General features: G+C 39.3%; 1 protein-coding gene across 3 annotated transcripts; it reads left to right on the forward strand.

Moving 5' to 3' along the window:
* The first annotated feature begins 941 nt into the window (after positions 1–941).
* si:ch73-95l15.5 (putative leucine-rich repeat-containing protein DDB_G0290503) lies at positions 942–13636 on the forward strand. Of its 3 annotated transcripts, none has more exons than XM_031313397.2 (11): positions 942–1056; positions 2482–2709; positions 2786–3786; positions 4454–4600; positions 6443–6520; positions 7887–7991; positions 9017–9166; positions 9266–9421; positions 9579–9674; positions 11232–11423; positions 12758–13636. In XM_031313397.2, exons 2-11 carry the CDS (start codon positions 2538–2540, stop codon positions 12860–12862), a joined length of 2202 nt encoding a protein of 733 aa, XP_031169257.1. In that variant the 5' UTR covers positions 942–1056; positions 2482–2537; the 3' UTR covers positions 12863–13636. The 3 variants fall into 3 exon arrangements, with proteins under 3 accessions (XP_031169257.1, XP_031169249.1, XP_031169267.1); XM_031313389.2 differs by having other exon boundaries at positions 970–1199; XM_031313407.2 differs by having other exon boundaries at positions 1019–1042.
* The last annotated feature ends 1384 nt before the right edge of the window (positions 13637–15020 follow it).

The following is a 15020-nucleotide window of genomic DNA, read 5'->3' on the forward strand; positions in this document are numbered from 1 at the left end:
CTGAAGAAGGATAAAAGAGGAGACCAGAGAGAGTTCTGGGTCAGAGCTGAAAAGACTGTTTGGCAGCAGGAGGAGACAGTCTTGAAGGGTTCTGAACCATATAGATGTATATATATATATATGTGTGTGTGTATTTTACTTGCAATATCATTTACTAAAGATGTGTTATAACTTAACTGAGCGTGTCCTGAGTATTGATTTCCTGGTCTACTAGTCAACGAACACTGAGGGTGAAGTGACCAAATTGGAGTCAGAAAGACTCTTGAGCCTGGCCTTTTGAGCCAGAACAGAATCGGTCTTATTTATTCCTTCAGCATCGATGGGATTTTAAACCCATTCTGAATGGGGCTTAAATTTCTCATAATTACGAAATAATAGTGAACTAAATTATAACTCTGATAAACAAAAACATTTGATTGCTGATTATTGTTCTTTATTTTTAAGCATCCACATATTTGACAGCTTGGCCATTCAAGAAATAACAATAGGGAATAGGAAAAAGAACCCTTTTTATTTGAAAAGAACAAATAAAGGGATACAAATAAATGAATAGGACTTATGTGCAATAAATAAATAAATATTAAAAAAATATATAGAAATATATAAGTACATATATATATATATATGAATATATGAACATTCTTATAATTATTCTATTATAATTTGTTATTTGACTTTGTATTTCCACATTTCTAATTGTATTTATTTCTCTTTATATTTCTATTATTTTTATTTACACATTTGTTTTGGCACTCTATAACTTCCCAACCACAGTGTTACCACTAATGTGTTAATTATTGTTTTGTACTAAGAAGCGGTTAATAGTTAAATATTCTACTGTGCAGTGAGGAGTGTGAACATGATCCGGGTCTCTCCACTCCACCACTGTGTCTGTGTCCCTCCTCCTCCCAGCCAGTGTTTGCACACCTCCTCCGTGTGCTCGTGCTCACACAGGTATAGCCGATGACGCGTGCAAGGTGACACCCACCTCTCTTCCTCTGCTGCTCCGCTGTGGCGTAACGCGGCTCCAGCTCAGCTCCGGGTGGAGATTTTTACGTAAGAAACTTTACCTTAAAGTTACACTTTCCACTTGTGTGTGAGAGAGACTTCGCCACATTTATGGGGAGACAGTGAAGATTTCTCCCTCGCGTGTCGGACTTTAAACTTGTATCAGCGCCTGAAGCCCGGACGACTCAAACGTAAGACTTTTTTTTTTTTTTTTTAAATCGTTTATATTAAAGCTAATTGTGTGTTTGTGAAGCGTTAAAACTAAACTGAAGCAAACTGAGGGCGGTGACTGAATGCTCCCAGTTATATTTCTGAAACGCTGCTGCTCCACTTTTACACGCTGACGTTATACTTTCACGTTGAATCGCTGCAGTTCAGTCGTTAAAAATAGAATCAGATACACGGTAGTTGAACTGTTTTCCACTGGATGATGAAGAGTTTCCCTTTGGAAACACGTCGCATTCTGTTTTGTGGTTTCCCGGAAGAAAAAAAAAAACAACCTTTTAATTGTTGTATTTAAACAGTCAAATGTCGTGGATACATGTCATTTGTCGCGTTTATGGGTTTAATTCACGGTTTCCGAATGCAGAAAGAATGTTGTCATGTTAAAGTCATTCGTCAAAATGGTGTTATCTGGTGAAAAGGATTGAAGGGTGTCTCATTTGTGAGTGGGGGAAAGGTTCATGGAGAGACTAGGCTACTCCAACGCTGACACAGCGCGGTGGAGATAGGTCTGGCTAAACTATGGAGAGACTGGAGTGACTGTGGAAGAGAGAGTTTCATTCATCGACAGTCTGACTGAATTCACTGTCAGCGTGGCTCAAGGTCGACGTGTCCCGCCCTGGTGGAAACTACTGTAAACAGCCAGCAGCTGGGAGCAAAAAAAAAACATCCTTCCATGGAAGACATCAAACAAAATCCTAAGTCAAAGCACTAGGGAGACACTAAATAGGCTACAGTATGTCAAACTGGGTAGATTAGATGGTTCAATCAAACCTTTCCTGACCAGCTTTTTATGTGTAAAAGCTGGAGAATGAAATATGTTTCAACTTCTTCATTTTGATTTGGACTCTTGGTTTGACAAAACATGAAGAGATGATTTATTCGAAATGCTTTGTCAGACGCTCCCCCCACTGATAACAAGATATTGAGCTTTTAAAATATACCGCATATCATTTGTGTACATGAAGACTGAAACCTTGGGTTGCTAAAACGCCCCATAACAATATTGAGGAAATCATGAACCACGATTAGTTTGATTCAAGAATGATTTTAACTTATCAGATTGTTTAAATTGAATCATTTTAGAGGCAAAAACTAACCTACCTAAAGAGGTAAAAAAAACTATACCAAGTTTAGCAGCTCTGTGAGGCGCTCACATGCTCAACATGTCGTCTTGTGAACCCTTGTGGGTTCCTGCCTCCCAGATTGCTGTAAATGTCTCCCTTATTTTTTTTATGCTTTCATTCACAGAGAATTTCTAACATCTATCAGACAACAAGGGGGAAAGCATCAGCCCTCTGTTTGCGATGTCCTCCAGAAGTAAAAATGACTTGTGCAGAATGTGTGGCGGGGCTCTCCAGGGAAACCAACGGCGCTGGCTGTTTGGCGGCCAAAATAAGAAGACTGGTCAGCCTCAGACCCCGACCGAGTCTCTGAGAGGAGGAAGCCTGTGTCGGTCCTCGCAGAGCAGTCCCTGGGGTGAGTCTGGAGCACATAGACATTAAAAAAGTCTTTATTACAGAATCAGAAGTTAACTTACTTTTACTCTTCACAGGCAGCACATTATCTTTGGGTTCCTCTGTGTCTCTCTCCAAGTCCCAGTTATCCCTTAACTCCCCGTCCAAAGGGCTGGATCTGCTCTCTGTGTTGACTCACATACTGGGGCAGCCTGTCCCACGAGGCAGCGGGCAGGGGGAGTTTGTGTGCGGAAAATGTGTATGCATCCTTGAGCGGGTATTCAAGTTTGACACGGTGATAGCCAGGGTGAGGGTGCTTTCGTCCGAGAGGCTTCACAAGCTGACGCAGGAGAGGGACAAGATCAGACAGTGGGTGCGCCAAAGCTACCACCAGAGACACCCGCGGGACTTTCATAGCAGGGGCAGCACCAGCGAGGAGGATGGAGAGATGGGGAAGGAGGGCTACAGGGAGATGCTCAAAGAGAACATGGCACTCTCAGAGTACGAGTGCTGGTCCGAGAAGTGGGACACGTGCCCGTATTTTATAAGAACTGGTAAAAGATGCAAAAAGGGCAAAGGATGTGAAGGCTGTGATTCTTTACGAGTATCAGACTCGGATTATGAGTCCGTTTGTGGGGTCCCTCGCTGCTTGCCTTTCCAACCATTCTCCCCATTGGCGTTGTCGCGCGACAAATCCCAGAGCATGCCCCTCCACTGGCACAGGATGCCATCCTTCAGCTCCAGCCCGTCTTCACTGGCGGGGTCTACTCTCTCCTTACAAGCATCTTCCCGCACTGAGTCCATTCAGTCTCTGGACTCGCTTGATGGCAACGACCCATTTGACTCACCAGGTGTTCAGTCGGCCAACTTTGTGCTTAAGGAGCTGAGAAATATTCAAGGAAAGCCGGTCAGTTCACCATTAGGGAGTAGGATCCCAGTACTGGACAGGAAGTTCTCAGGAAAAGTTGGAGAGATGGCATCACCCTCAGTGAACAGGGTGCTGAACTTTGGGAGGGTGGAGAACGGAGTGGAGGAAACCGATGACGACGGGGATGTCCTATCAGAGCTGAGGGATGAGTTCATGCCTCTTCATCAACAGGTCAGCAGTTTTATTACTGTCGGAGTATGCCGTTAAAATGAAAACCTTTTCACCTTTTTACCATTCAAAAAAATTAAGTTGTTCCTAAAGGTATTGCCAAAATTGTGATTTTATTTTTTTGCAGCATACATCTGAGATATGATGTTAAATACAATTCTGTGAAATGTGGTGTTGGGTTGTAACAATCACACTCCATAACCAAGAAACAATCCACACCTGAATGTTAACCCTGAGTTATAAACACTGACTGCCCGCAAGAATAAAAACTCCTCATTGTATTGTAGTCCAATAGCCTACATAATTCCCTTTGCATTTTTAATTAATTACATTGCAGAGGTGCTGATTAAAAAAAAACTTTTAAAACTGTAGATGTTGTATATTTTAAAGGTCCCATGGCATGAAAATGTCACTTTATGAGGTTTTTTAACATTAATATGAGTTCCCCTAGCCTGACTATGGTCCCCCAGGCAGGCTACTGTATGTATGAATAGAAGAACTCTGAACAGATGCGGTGTGTGCTGTAAATATTGACACAGTGTGCTGCAATAGGTAATCCGGGAGCAGCTGAGGTAAGTCCATCAGTCCAACAAGATTAGAACTACACATTTTGTTTTTTACGAAATAATACCTCAACTCATGTTTACTATGGAATATTTTGTCATTTCAGAGCACAACTGGCCAGGTTCACCACGCGGTCAGGCACCTGCGTGGCCAGCTGGACCAAGCTGTGTCCCGTATCAGGACCCTGGAGGCCGAGCTGAAACGTGGGAGGAGCAAAACAACTGAAGTCAACGGATCAGAAGACTGGGCCCCTGTACGTATTCAGTTTGTTCTCTTTCTCTCTCTCTCTCACTCCAATCGAGACAATTATATGTTGGAAGAGTTGTTTGACATTTTCGGAAAGTGTGTTGTTTTTTTTTTTTGCATTCTTGCCAGCCAGTTAGCGTAGCTTAGCGTAAAGGCTGGAAATGGGGGGCAGTTAGCCTTGCTCTGTCCAAAGGTAACACAATCTGTCTACCAGAACCTTTTTTAAAGCTCACTCATTAAGGTACACAACTTTTTCAATTCCGTCTTAAAACATTAGTCAGGTTCCTGTACATTGAAACAGGTTTTGCATGCTGTAATCATTCCTCCTGATCGTAGTCATCATATCACACTTGATTTTGTATGTATTAAGATATAACCAGATTCAGATTTAGAGTTGCTGGTAGGCCTGATTTTATTTTAATTTATTTTTTAAACTTTCGGACAGAGCCAGGCTAGCTGTTTCCCCATGTCTTTATGCTAAGCTAAGGTAACAGCTGGTGGCTCTAGTCTTACTTAATAAAAAGATATGAGTGGTTTCAATCTTCTCATCTAAATAAGGCAAGACAGTGACTAAGTGTGTTTCCCAAAATGTATTTTTATAGATATATGAACTATGGGGTTAAAAAACAAATAAATGTAAAAAAAACTATGTAATTAAAATCTAATCTAAAAATAAAGAAATACAAGTGGAAATAAAATAAAGATGTCAGTGAAGTTATGATGTAACACAAAATGTACCCAGTTATTTTTTTTTTTTACCAGCTGTCATAAGATATGATTGCCTCCTAACCTTTTTTTTCTTTCACACAAGAAAAACATGTTTAATACACAGTGCAAAATTGCAGAGCAGCTCCTGAGTTAAATGTCCAGACAGCTCCAGAAACCACTGAATGTTGACTGAGCACAAATACAGCGTAATGAAAGGAATGGAGGGTGGGTGTACTGTGTTTTTGTGTCTGTTGAAGGGTGTGTCTGCGTTTCCTCGTTTACAGGTGCAGATAAAGACAAACGCACACCACACACACGCACACAGCGTGTGTCTCTGGAATCCTCCCCGACCGGTGGATTTTGCCCTGGGCTTAGTAGTCTTATGAGGATATCATTAAAAAGCATCTCAGTTACTTTGAAGAGTTCACATGACCTTATCTCTGCTCATCATCCAAACACAACGCCCCTCGTTGCGACAGAGTTTAATATTACTAAGAATTACTGTGAAATATGTGGGATTAGCAGCAGGTTTAAACATTAGAAGTGTTCAGTACATCTACAAACAAATCTTTCCTCAACAGATGTGTCAGCTCAGCTGTAATTCACAGTACATTACTACCTCATTAAAAGACTGCGAAAGCCACAGAAACAACTTTGTTGTAAATTATAGCCTGCTAAGCTATTAACCTTAACCATGTGAAGTGCTTGTATTGGATAGTTTTGTACTGAACTGAACGTGACAGCTGGGACTATAAACGGCGCAAACGTACTACTGAACTGAAGACCATCTGAATCAGCACTGAACGCTACCCCATATGAATAGTGATGCCTTCACTTGCTGAAGTGCATTTGAACAGTGATGCAACTGCTTAGCTTAGGAAAAAGGGGAACAAAATACATAGTCGATCTGAACTGAACAAAGTGATTTTGAATCGAATCATGGTTTCAGGTTGTCAAATAATATTTGTTGCTTATTTTGGTCTTACGTTGTAATACATGTAATGAATTTGGGTTTGTTGGACCACACAAGATGATACTGTGATTGTAAATGATATTTTACTCAGCCGTACTCCAAAGTCTATTCATTAACACAGGTTGACTGTCAAAATGAAATCATCCTTTGTTTTCCTCTTTCCTCCAGTTGCTCCAGAAAGAGGGTGGCAGCTCCCTGCTGCAGAGCCTTGGTCACTCCCTGCACAACCGGGAGCTTCTGATCCAGGTGGGTGAGGTGATGAGGGGAGACAGGACTCAGTCATGCACACAGCAGTGGGATCTTCTGCTGCTAGAGCTCTGGCTCAAAGCTCCCAGGAATGTTGTTTGTCTTTTGAAGTCACTGCACGCCCTTAAAGCAGCAGCGCCAAAGCTACATTCACTTTTGTGCCAGTGACACTGAAGTATGTTTTCTTAAGCTTTGATCATGAGTGCTTTTATTTTTAGCAACTTGTTAGGTAGATGATTTACAGCAGGACTTTTATTGGACTGTTCTCATCGCAAGTCACTCACTGGATGAACGTGATAGCTAAATATGGCTAAAGCAAACAGGACTGTCCTGTCAGAAAGCTGACCAGAGAGACTTTATCTTAACAAAGGGTGCTCGAATGTTATAAAGGTTATCAATAAGTGACTGTATAACAAAATGTTTCACTTTCACTTGGGTTCTATATTGTGCCACACTAAGAACTTATTTTATTTGTGAAATACACTTATCCGCTTATTGTGACGAGAGTTGGATGAGAAGATCAATACCACGTTAAATGTGAAGCCACAGCCGCTTGTTGGCTTAGCTTAGTTTATTTTAGCACAAAGACTGGAACAGGGGGGAAACAGCTAGTCTGGCTTTGTCTTCGCACAGAGCCAGACTAGCTGTTTCCCCCTGTCTTTATGCTAAGCTGAGCTAACCAGTTGCTGCCTGTAACTTCATATTTCCCATACAAACATAGAGAGCAGTATCAATCTTATCAAGAAAGCAAATCATTGTATTTCCCTAAATGTCCAACATATAGCCTACTTTTAAAATATGCAATCCCTCCAGATGTTCTAGCTGACAAAAATAAAGTATGCTTACATCAAATATAAGCTGTTTATATGCAGTGAACATTGATGAGTTAGATGGCAAACGTATGCTATAAAAAAGAGAACCATGTCCCTTAAAACCTTATATTACCAGAACAAATGTGTCAGCGACATTTACAAGAGTTGGGTTTTAATTGTCTTCAGATGATCAAGTCTGAGTCTTGTGATTTTTACAGATTTGAGTTTTTTAGGTTGAGTAGATGAGTAATGAATGTGGCTGGCTGTTTGATGGAGCTGTAGATTTATGACTGTGCTGCCTGATCTTTGCAGTGGTTCTTATTTGCATGCATATCAGCTTGGCTCTGCCTCTACAGTATATGAACACTTGGCTGGAGTTACTGTGGTGCCTTGTATTGATTTATGCTGAAATCTTACAACAATCTGCACTTTAATGAGCCATGAATATTTAAACCCGAGTAAAAACTGCAGTTAAAATGTTTTCCCTAACAGTGCTGTTATATGAGTGTGTTTGCTATTTTGCACTAAGCAGACAGGATGTTTTCTCTCTTCAGGAGTGTATGGGTCTGATCAGAAGACTGTGTGTGGAGGAGGGAGCAGGGTCCGAGCTGGCCAACAAGCTGACTGAGAATCTGAAGGAAACTCAATCTGTCAACAAGGTTAGAGCTGACACTGTCCTTTCCATCCTGATTATTGACATGCTTAATGTTGGGTCTGCTTATGATGACACACATTACCCACTCACTGAAGCATAGCAGTTATCGGCATGAGCAGACAGGCGTTTTCTGATAGTCATCACACTCAATGCTGTCCCTGTCCCTAGGGCTTTTGTATTAGCAGAGCAGGTCTTGTGATGATGGTTATTTGTTTTGTTTTTTTTAATCTCAGGCCTGCAGGAAGTTGAACCAGTCTAGCAGTATCATGTCAGCAATTTCCTCCAGCACCGTAGAAAAACCATGGCTAAACTAACACATTGTGTTTTGACTTTTGACTCTGTTTCTGGCATTAAATCATATATGTAATCAACATCTTGTGCCTCATGCAGATTTTGACTTTTGTTGAACGTTTTAGTGTTCATACTTAAATTACCTGACTAACTACTTGTTGACTTAAAAGATTGTGAATTGAAAAAATACTTTCAGTCCATACATCCATTTTCTTTCTGCTTATCTGGGTTGCATTAATTTCATTATTTATATATCATTAGAAATTGTTATACACTGCTGAAAACAACAGCAACTTTTAGGCCGTGTGGTTGGTACTGGTTTCCCATCAGTCTTTCATATTTTGGCTGGTATGAACCTGGAATGGCTATAAATTGCATTATATGTGATTATTAAAATGGTCAAAAGTCAAAAGTGACGTCTTCAAAAGTCTTGTTTTGTCTGACCAACAGTTCAAAACTTTAGAAACATGTTGGTGCGCCATGGCGGGCTCCCTATGTAGATATGAAGGGCTCAACGAAAACACGATTGTTATTTTCAGGGGACTATACACTAATGATAACGAAAACATAATTATGACTATTATTCCATTTCTGCCAATAGGTCCTACACACTGGTCCTTGAAATGATTATCAAAATACTACATACACTACGTTTTCTGTCGGTTCATCAACTGTTTCAGCTCTACAGACGTATTTAAATTTAAATTAGACTCAAATAAGATGTATTGTGATCTGTAGGCTGTCCTGCAGACTTTGAGGTCGGAAGTGACTGAGAAGGAGAAGAGCATGGAGAAAGAGATCGAGGCACTGAGGAAGGCTGGAAGAGACCGAGAGAGAGACCTCAACACACTCAACACCGTGCTGCAGTGCAACCAGGATATTATCAATGTACACACACACATTCTTAACACATTATGTACAGTTGTACTTTGTCCTATGCACTTGGAGGTTTTATTTAGATAGACCTGTGTTTTGTCCCCGCTCCAGGACCTGCGAGTGTCTCTGGGGGAGAAGGAGCGACTGCTGAGGGAGGGGGAGAAAGAGAGGGAGATGTGGAGACAGAGGGACCAGGCCCTCGCTGCTGTCCTGCAGGAGAAGGAAGCACTGATCCAGGAGCTGGAGAGCTGTCAGAAAGATGTGCAGGTAATATATGTACACAAGGCTGTAACTTCTACTGGTAGTGGCATATAGAGTGACGTAAGTGTTAATTTAATGCCTTCCACCTTTAAAGTTGCAGGGCTTTCCTTCTCTCGGTTTTATTAAATGAGGGAAACTGTTACTCACATGTCATTTTCCTCAGGGGTTGGCAGGGGACAGAGAGGGAAACAGCGCCACCTTGTGCAAGGAGGTCACCAAACTCACCACATCCCTGCAGGAATACCAGGACATGGTGCAGGTGAGATATTATCCTGCGTTCCATTTACCTTGGAACTCGGAAGCCAGAGCTGGTAATGATGTCCCACCCGAGTTGAATGCGTTCCATTTAACAAGTTGGATTTTCATTGTGGGATTAGCTATTGCCAGGTCAGCCATTGTTAGAAATACCAGTTACTAACTACGCATTACCCTGATTTTTGTGCATACCAACAGCATAACCGCATGTCCACAGATAGAAGATGAACAGTACTATGTGTATGACTAATTTAGTGAGACACAAATAAGACAGAAATGCTAATAAACTGTATGTAACTACAGCTTTCACTACTGTTGATGCACGGGGCATCCATGTTGGATTTTGAGCTCGGGGTAGTGAGAGGTTGTCCCGAGTTCCCAACTCGGAAATCCGAGTTCAATGGGCGTGTTTCTGACTTTGACCTCGGAAAATTCGACCTCCGAGTACAAATGGAACGCACTATTAGCATGAGGGGAGGATATGAAAGTTTAAAGAGAAAAATTGTAAAACAAAAAGCTGCCTACATGTTCTGAGTTGAGAACTACTTTTCCCTTTTTCATCTGCAACTTCTTGAAAATAAAACACTTTTAAAGATGATTTAAACTATATTATTATTAATTATTATTAGTGTATATATATATATATAATATATATATATATATATATATATATATATATATATATATATATATATATATATATAATTTTTTTTTTTTTTTAAACTTAAGACCATAATTGATGCTGCATAAGCAATTAATCGATGGACAGAAAAATAATCAGCAACTATTTTGATAATCGATTGTTTCAGTCATTTTTCAAGCAAAACTGTTTTCTGTTGTCACAAGTCATTCAAAACTGAATATTTGTGGTCGAACAAAACAAGACCTGACGATGTCATGGGGAGCTCATTTTAGAAATATTTCTTTGACATTTTCATAGGTTAAACAATTAATCAAATAATGTAAAGACGAATAGCTAATTAGAATCACAGTTAGTTGCTGCCCTAATATGGAGTAGCAAATGTAATATACAATACAGTCATAATGGTGCAATGGCCCTCAGCTGGAATAAAGTACAACATAAAACAAAGGTAGAACAAAAATCACATTACATTTACACTTTGGTTTTTGTGCACATCAAAGAAATGTTAAAAAAGTGAGCTTTAGATGTGCTGGTAGGCAGATTGTTACCTTTTAGACCGAGCCAGGCTAGCAGTTTCTCCCCCCATTTCCTGTCTTTATGCTAAGCTAAGCTAACTGGCACACAAAAACAACACCACTCAACCTGTCTATTAGGGGTGTGCAAAAAAATCGATTCACATTCGTATCGCGATTCAAGCTCTACCGATTCAAAATCGATTCATAGAATTCCAAAAATCAATTCATATTTTGTAATTAAAAATAATTTTAAAATATTAATAAAAAATATATTTTTTTATTGTATGTCTACTGCAATCACATGGGAAAAGTAACTACATTTACATACTGTGAATCGTTTTTTTTAATCCAGAATCGTTTTTGAATCAGATCGATTTTCTTTTTATTTCTTCTTTTTCACCAGAATCAGAAGGAGAGTCACATTCAGACGGTGTCCTCTCTGACGGATCAACTCAGAGAAACTCGGCAGGAGCTGAGGGAGAAAGAGAAGGAGAAGAAGGAGGCTGAAAGAGCCTGGCAGAACAACCGAGAGGACCGAGAGAGGGAGGAAAGGAAACTGAGGGATAGCCTGGAGAAGAGAGACAAACTCATAGAGGTGAGTGTAGGAATCTACAGTCTGAGTCTCAATGTTCAGTGCATGCATGTCGACAAGGAACACATCCTCCATGTTAGTGAAACACCAGTGTGTACTGTAGACCACAGAGCCATATCAACTCTAAGTGTAAAACTAACTCACAAACAACATTTTCTTGATTTGAAAATAGCAAATAGCAGTATTGTAACACTGAAAAATTCCAAATGTATGTACAGTATTACAGTATATCTCCCACCCCTCAGTCCTTCATGTTTATCTCTCCTCCTTCCTGAGCCCCCAAAAGAAAGAAGAAATAAATGCATTACAATTTAAAAAAATTAAAAAAATATTATGTAAGTATCCTAAAGTGCTCATTTTCAGGTTCATAATTGTATTAAGAGGTTATACCAGAATAGGTTTACATGGTTACATTTTCAATAAACACCATATTTTTGTTGTACTGCACATTGCTGCAGCTCCTCTTTTCACCCTGTGTGTTGAGCTCTCTGTTTTAGCTACAGAGTGAGGCATCTCACTTCTGTTCCATCTTTGTTGGGAGTCGCACATGCGCAGTAGCTAGGTAAGGACTACTAGCCAGTCAGAAGCAGAGTATGAGGGCGTGCCACGCTAGCAGCTAGGCGAGCATTATAACGTGTTACAAAGTGACGCACGTTCGTCACGGAAGTAAAGGCTGGACTACAATAGAGCTGTTTGGAGCAGTTTGTGAACAGTGTTTTCTGTTGGAGATGGTAAGTCCCTTTGGGGAGGACTTTTTTACTTTGTAAACCTATAACGTGCACAAAGATATATAACCCAATAAAGGAAAGGGAAAGAGCCAAAAAACATAATATGAGCACTTTAAAATGTGTAATAAAATACATTTTATTATACATTTTTACATTTATTATACATTCATATCATTTGTAAAATGATATGTAATATCTTCAGAGCTGCAAGGATTAGGCAATTTAAGACGAGTTGATTGACAGAAAATTGATTTGCAACTATTACTTCAAGAATGCCAAAATAATTAAGGATTCAAAAATCTGAAATGTAAGGAACTTCTGTTTTTCTATTTGATTTCCCTGAAAACTTAATCTCTTTGGGGTTTGGACTGTTGGTCGAACAAAACGATAAAGAGATCGATAATGACAAAGATCATCAGTAGCAGCCCTAAATATCTCTCTCTCCACAGAATTATTGCCTAAAGTCTATTGCCTGTCACTCCAATAATTATCAGAAAAGGCACATTTTTGTACTTTAAAAAGTATGTTAAGTGTATGACAATCTGAGCTTCATTATGAATAGGCCTACTTGTGATGGTGACTGAGATCTTTTATTTTTCTTTAATGTAGCAAATCCTGTTGGATGCTGAGGAGCGGGACCATCTGTTCAGAGAGCTGCAGCAGAACCTGCAGAACAAACGTGAACATCTGACCGCCATCAAACACACACTGTGACAGAGGACGACTACTGTACTGACAAGATGCAAACTAACTGCACAGAGACAGATTACTTTAGCACTTTCTGCATCACTTTTTTGCCTCCAGCATATTTATCGTGGTGTACATTACTTCTATTTATAGTATTTATCTCTACGTTTTTTTTTTTTTTTTAGGTTTGCATTTGCAGACCTGCCTTGTTTTGGTAATATTCCACAATTACTAATTAACTCTCTGGAGTGAATCAGTAATTTCAGACTTAAGAGAGTCAGGTTTTGTGCAGGGAAGAAGAGATGTCAAGTCTAGCTTCTTATAGCTGGATGGTTAATACTTGATTTAAAAATCACCAGATTACTGTATTTTAGTTTTTAATGTAATGGGTCTAGTGGTCAGGCAGCGATTAGATTTCATTTAATGCAGTGGGATTGCTGATGGAAACATTTCTAAATGGTGTGATTGTTAGTGGGTCTGAGTAACATTTATGTCCTTTAGGACAGGAGCTGGTATGAAATTGCTTTAAATCTGAATTTAACTTTTTTGCTGTGTCTTTATTTTGTTTGTCTTTTCACTTTCTCGGTACAGAACTGTCATTTTTTTGTACTTGTGGACAGGAATGGAATTAGGACCAAATATTATAATTTTAACTCCTTTAATTTTCTGCTTTTTATGTGTTTTATTTTTGACCTACTCTCAATTATTTTCAATGTTTACACGTCTTGTGTTAGTCAGGGTCTTTATTACTGAAGATATTTTCTTTTAGCTCAAGAGAATTAAACACTCTGATCCAAATTACTTATGTCTACAGACGCTGTTATTTCATTAACTATTAATGCATGTTTGGTGATGGCGCTGGTTCCAAAAATGTGTTTCTCCATTCTGTATTCCCATTTTCTTTAAATGATATATTACATTTTACTTATCATAGAAACACAAGACTCAATCGGATAATGTTAAGGATCATATAGGTTTATGTTATGACCACCGCTTCTAATTATTTCAACTTTGTTTCTAAAAAAATCCTGTTTTCTTCGTCATTTTGTCATGGCGGACAGGTCTAAACCATAGAAATATATATTTTGTAATTTATTTTATTTCTATTTTAAACACTACACTACCCATGAGCCTCCCCCGCTGTTGCTATGGAAAAGAAGCCAGTCAGAGGCGTGAATCGGTGGGGTAACGTTTCGTCTTTAAATTACAGGGCTCATTTTAGAAAGGTGCGGAATTAAAGAATCACTTTTACCCCCCCAAAAAAATTAAATATGATTGTGAATTAATCATTTCAAAAATGTTGGCGGGTCCAAAATGAGTGTTATGTTTATCTCAGTCTGATGTTTGGTTCCAGCACTTGTTTTGACGTGAATGCAAGGGATCGGGGTGAGGGGGAGTGCGACATCTAGTGCCTGAATGATAGCAATGTTTTTTTTAAGTACATTTAGTGTAACAGAATTCTAAGCTCTGTGATTGGATGTTTCAGTCGAAATGCACATTGGGAGTCGTAGTTAACTTCTCCCTCAAAGTTTTTAAGTAGCTTACACAGGCTCAGTATTGCAGAATTTCCCTTTTATGCACATTTTTTACTTCTACTCCAAAACATCTCAAAGGGTAAATATTGTATTTTTTGCTCCACTACATTTGTCTGACAACTTTAGTCACGTTTTCATATACTACCCTTCATGTCCAGTGAAAACAATGTATCTCCAAATTTGGTGATTTAGAATTTTTCTGATGAACTGAAGGTTGTCCTTTATGGGTTTAGAAAATTATTTAAATTCTCAAGATAAATCAAGTATTAAAACAACAGTAAAATATTGCTTAAACATGTTAATGTATAATGTATCTGTAAATAATGTAATGAATATATACAGCACGGCTAAGAATAAGACTTTTCAATGCAGGACTTTTACTTCTCTGGTAAAAGTATGTAGGTACATGTATAGGCTACTATGGTATAGATACTTACTTAAGGATATAGACAGGCTAACCTGACTCGCCAGATGGATTTGCTCCAACTTTCCGTTGGAGAACTTTTGGGAAGGGTCTAAAATATGTCTCAAGATGCCAGACTGATCTGCGAGTGGAAAACTGGAGCTCGCGAGATCAGGACGGTCTCACGAGGCTATAGATAGGCCACCTCTCCTTTGAAAAACATTCGACCTCATCTTAAATTCAGTTT

This window comes from Sander lucioperca, chromosome 10, assembly GCF_008315115.2.
Source record: "Sander lucioperca isolate FBNREF2018 chromosome 10, SLUC_FBN_1.2, whole genome shotgun sequence".
NCBI classification, from domain to species: Eukaryota; Metazoa; Chordata; class Actinopteri; order Perciformes; family Percidae; genus Sander; species Sander lucioperca.